Here is a 4,567-nt window from a genome sequence, read left to right on the forward strand (position 1 = left end):
GCCAGCGAGAGCCGCGAAAGCTTGGCTGCGAGGGGAGAGACCTGGTGAGTCCCTGTCCCCGGGGAAACTGAGGCAGCACACACCTAGCTGTGTGTCCTCAGGTAAGCCCCTGGCACAGTCTAAACCTCAGTCCCTCCCGCTCCCCACCCCCGACCTGTGAATTGAAGGGCTGCAGTGGGGGCCTTTCTCCACGCAGAGTGGGAAATCTCCCCCCCCCCGGCCCCAGTGCTTAACCTTCCCGTGGATCCCCAATGCCCACAGCATGAAGCCCTAACTTCTCCCCACAGCCCACCGGGCCTGAGTGCCCTGGCCCAGCTGACCTCTCCAGTCTCTGTCCCCACCTCCTTCTGGCTTGACCTCCATCCAACCACGTGGGCCGCCTCCCTGTTCCTCCCACCTTGGAGCCTTTGCATATGCGGTTCCGTCTGCCTGGAACTCTCTTTTCTGAGCAAGTCCTGCTCATCCTCCATCTCTAGATTTTCAAAGCCTTCAGAGATCTCCCAGGAGGTCAGGCCCGCCTGCTCTGAGTCCCATATCACCAAGCACCTCTCCTTCCAAGCAGATTATCTCAGTGGATAACTGTACTTCTGTTGCAGTGTGATTAGTGTTTTCCTCACCACAGAGCAGAGACTGAGTCGGGCTTATTAATGGCTGCATCCCCAGGCCTTGAGCATATGAAAGTACTCAGTCAATATTAGTGGGATTAATGAATGAATGTTCCCTGCTGTGTGACATTGACTAAGTACTTCCCCTCTCTGGCCCTCAACTGCCAAAGTTGGGGTGTCTAGTCATTTCCAGGCCCTTTGCCCTATGATTCCCAGATCTCAGCCTGCTGGGAGAGAAGGACTTTATGTCCCGGGAGAAGAAACCTGGCTTTGAATCCCAGGCCTATCCTGCTTACTCGCTGTGTGTGCCTAGACAAGCAGATCCACCTCTCTGAGACTCTATTTCCTCACTGGCAAATGAACAGGGGCCACTCATTCCTCCTTTAGTGCTTAAGTGAACCATGTGCCGGGCCCTGTGGGGGACAATGGTAGGGATGAGAGGAGGGTCAGCGGTGGGGCAGGGAGAAAGATGGATCATTCCATCTGGGTCACTCCATTCCCCTCATTCACTCTACTCCAGTTTCACTGACCTTTTACTATTTTCTAAACATTCCAAGCTAACATCCATCTCAGTGCTCTCTACATGGAACACACTTTCCCCAGATGTCCACTTGGCTTACTCCTTACTTTCCTTCACCTTATTGAGGCCTTCCTTGACCAACCATTTCAGGGTGATGGCGTCATGGGAGGTGCTGCACAGAGGGAGCTATGAGGGGCTGTGGGTACCCAGAGAAAGGACAGGGTGATAGCATTTAGAAATCAGAAAGGCTTCCTAGGGAAGGGGAAATTTGGGTGGAGTCTTGAAGGATGAGTAGGAGTTCAATGAGTGGAAAAAAGCATGCCATTCACAGCCTCTTCTCACCCAGCAATCCTAACTTAACCCAGACCTTTGGAGCATCTTAGTTGCTCATCCCCCAACTTTGTCATGCTGCCCAGGGTCATCCTTGACACAGCTATTTGCATAGAGGCTGGTAACAAGCAAAGTGACATTCCATAATGCAGTTTGCAAAAGATTAAGTTGATACACCAGCAAGAGCTTGATCTTAGCAAACATTCTATTTCCCTACAGCAGTTTCTCAGTATCTTTACATATTATTTAGTAACTTGTCTGTCCTTGAGCCAGCAGCCTTGCCATGCTATAATTCTTTATCTTACAACAGAGACTATATAGCCTGGGGAAAATTTCCTGTCTTGCAAGGTCAACATTTTATATGTACTTTTAAGAAGTTAGGCTAAACCTGAAACTACAAGAAACTAGGCCCTGTGGAATATATTTGCTTTATAGTATACTTCACAGCAAAGAACAGCAAATAAATGATGTGGGAATTAGGAGGATAAGGAGTAAAGAAAAAAAATTTTTTTTTTTTTAAAAGATGACCGGTAAGGGGATCTTAACCCTTGACTTGGTGTTGTCAGTACCACACTCAGCCAGTGAGCGAACCGGCCATCCCTACATGGGATCCGAACCCGGGGCCTTGGTGTTATCAGCACCACACTCTCCCGAGTGAGCCACAGGCCGGCCCTCTAACTGGCTTTGAGGAAGGAAAGTTCTATGCCCAGCCCCCTTCCTGATCCTGACCCCCTGAGCCACAGGCTCCTCTGGTAAGTGGAGATAAATAACCCTTTTCTCACGTGTGGCTGTGACGTTGCCAATATAAAATAGGACCCAGCCATTTATAACTGTCAAACCAGTATTTAAGGAAACTGGGCCTCCCAGATATTCTGGTGGAACTATATTCCCTATGTCCATATCTAAACAGGGACTGTTTATCCTCCATTTATCTTCTCTTAAGTAGTCCTGTTTGTGGCAGAACACCTCCTGTGTTCCTACCAAAACTCACTTTTCAGAAAAGGCATTTCTATGCCTTCCAGCTTACCAGTGCCATGGGGGGTGTGTTGGGTCAGGGAAGGATCTGAGGCTCCCTGGTCCCAGCCTTGGGCAGCTCAGGGCCTGGCTCACTGGATAGATTCCTTAGCTTATTGGAAAATTTAAACCAGAGATCCCATGCTGGCAGCCCAAGGGTCCTGACTGGCCCACAGACAGGCTTTCTTTGAACTGGGGGCAACTATTTAAAAAAAAACCCCAAAGCTCTAGTTTAAAAGGGAAAAGTAGCAGCTTCGGCAACACCAGGTGAGCATTCCTGAGAAGTGGCTGCCTACTCTAGACAAGACATTTTCTCCCCACCCTCACCCCACCTCCTCCAGCCCACTTCATCCATTTCCCTATACTGTCTGGCCTTGTGGGCATCTGAGTTTGAGACCCCTGGTCTACATGAATTGTAATAATAAAAGCAAAGTGTTTACCAAGTCCCAGGCGCTCGGTTAAACGCTCTGGAAGTATTTAACCCTCACATCTGTCCTGTGAGGTAGGTGCTATCCTTGTCATCTGTTTTTGGCAGGTGGGGAAGCTGAGACATGAAGCAGTAAGGACATTTGCCCAAGGTCACAGAGCTAGGGAGGAACAGAGCCAGGATTTGAGCCCAGGTCGAGTGGCTGCATGGTCTGCACTCATGACCCTGCTGGTCAGCCGGGGCCAACATCCTCCCTCCACACACCTCGGAAAGAGGCAGATCTCAGCCTACAACTATTCTCCCCAACGCCTCCTCACCTTTGATCTGCTCGCTGTTCCCCTGAGGGGGTCCCAAGTCCAAGAAAAGTCGTGGCATCTCGGGGCCCTTCCTCTCGGGCTTGGGGGGGTCCCCGTCTCCGCTGGGTGCCATGTCTCCGCCGGCCCTGCTGTCTGGGACCCCGGGCTCTCCCTCGGGGGCCACCTCCGGCCTGGCTCTCGGGAGCACTGGCTCCAGCCTCCTCGGTTGTGTCTCCGGTGGCGGTGGCAGCAGCAGTGGCAGTGGCCTCGTGCTGTCTACCCATCCGGCCTTTGCGTCCACGCCGCTTCCGGGGCCGCCGCCGGGGGCCATCCCCGTGCCCACTGGGGCTCGGCCCCCACTCTCGAGGTCCAGCCTCCCAGCCCCGGGGGCTCTCGGCACCCCCCCAGTCTCGTGGGCTATCCTCTCGGTCCCGGGTTCCAGCATCCCGCTGCTGGGGGCTGGGCCAGGGGCTGTCTCCCCGCCGTTCTGGGGCAAGGCTGCTGCGCTGGGTTCGGGGGCTCTCTCCAGCGAGGTCTCTGGGGCTGGCTCCCCGATCGTGGGGGCTGGACCCCCACTCTTGGGTATCTTCTCCCAGGGCCCTGGGGCTCTCCAAGGCCCAGTCTCTGGTGGCCTCTCCATGTTCCTGGGAAATTTCAGGCCCCCATTCTCTGACACTTTCTCCTCGATCTTTGGGGGTGTCAGTCCCCCATTCACCAGCACCTTCTCCCCGGCCTCTGGGTACCTCAGCTCCCCATTCTCCAACTCTTTCTCCTCCCTCCTTGGGGGTGTCAGCTCCCCATTCTCCAGCACTTTCTCTTCTCTCTCTGGGGACCCCAAGCCCCCATTCTCCGCTGTCTTCTCCTCGATGCCCAGGGCTCTCTGTCCCCCGTTCTCCAACACTGTCACCCCGTTCACAGGGAAGCTCAGGCTCGGGGCTTTCTTCCCGTTGCCCAGTACTGTTGGGTCCCTGTTCAGGCTGGGGACTTTCTCTCTGTTCCCGGGGCCTCTCCCTGGCTTCCTGGGTCCTGTCTCCTGAGGAGTCACCCCCTTCTCTCCCAGGAGGTTCCTTGTCACATCCTCCCGCAGGGACATCAGCAGCTGCTCGGTGCTCACTTGAACCACGAAAGTTGGCTTCTCCCGGGTCCCTGGGAGTGGGAGGGGACCCGGGTCTGGGGGTGGCCGGGGCGCTCCTGGGTCGGGTGGCTCGGGGGGAGCCCGCGGCCGAGGGACCCCTTCCTCCTCGGCTGCCCCCCCACCTGGGAAGGCTCCCTCGGGGGAAAAAGGGGTCTCGGTCTCGTAGCCACTGTCCCCCGGCTTGGGGCCCGGAGATGACAGTCCTGAGCCGGGACTGGCCACGGCCGAGGGGGGGGCGGG

At 55.2% G+C, this 4,567-nt stretch overlaps 1 protein-coding gene across 1 annotated transcript in view; it reads right to left on the reverse strand.

Moving 5' to 3' along the window:
• Positions 1 to 4,567, reverse strand: part of LMTK3 (lemur tyrosine kinase 3) — an 18,622-nt gene that overhangs the window by 5,563 nt on the left and 8,492 nt on the right. Inside the window, exon 11 of the mRNA XM_008569330.1 lies at positions 3,188 to 4,556. Within this exon, the coding sequence (XP_008567552.1) occupies positions 3,188 to 4,556 (1,369 nt within the window). The remainder of the gene's footprint in view (positions 1 to 3,187; positions 4,557 to 4,567) is intronic.

Source organism: Galeopterus variegatus, unplaced genomic scaffold, assembly GCF_000696425.1.
Source record: "Galeopterus variegatus unplaced genomic scaffold, G_variegatus-3.0.2 Scaffold486, whole genome shotgun sequence".
Lineage (NCBI taxonomy): Eukaryota > Metazoa > Chordata > Mammalia > Dermoptera > Cynocephalidae > Galeopterus > Galeopterus variegatus.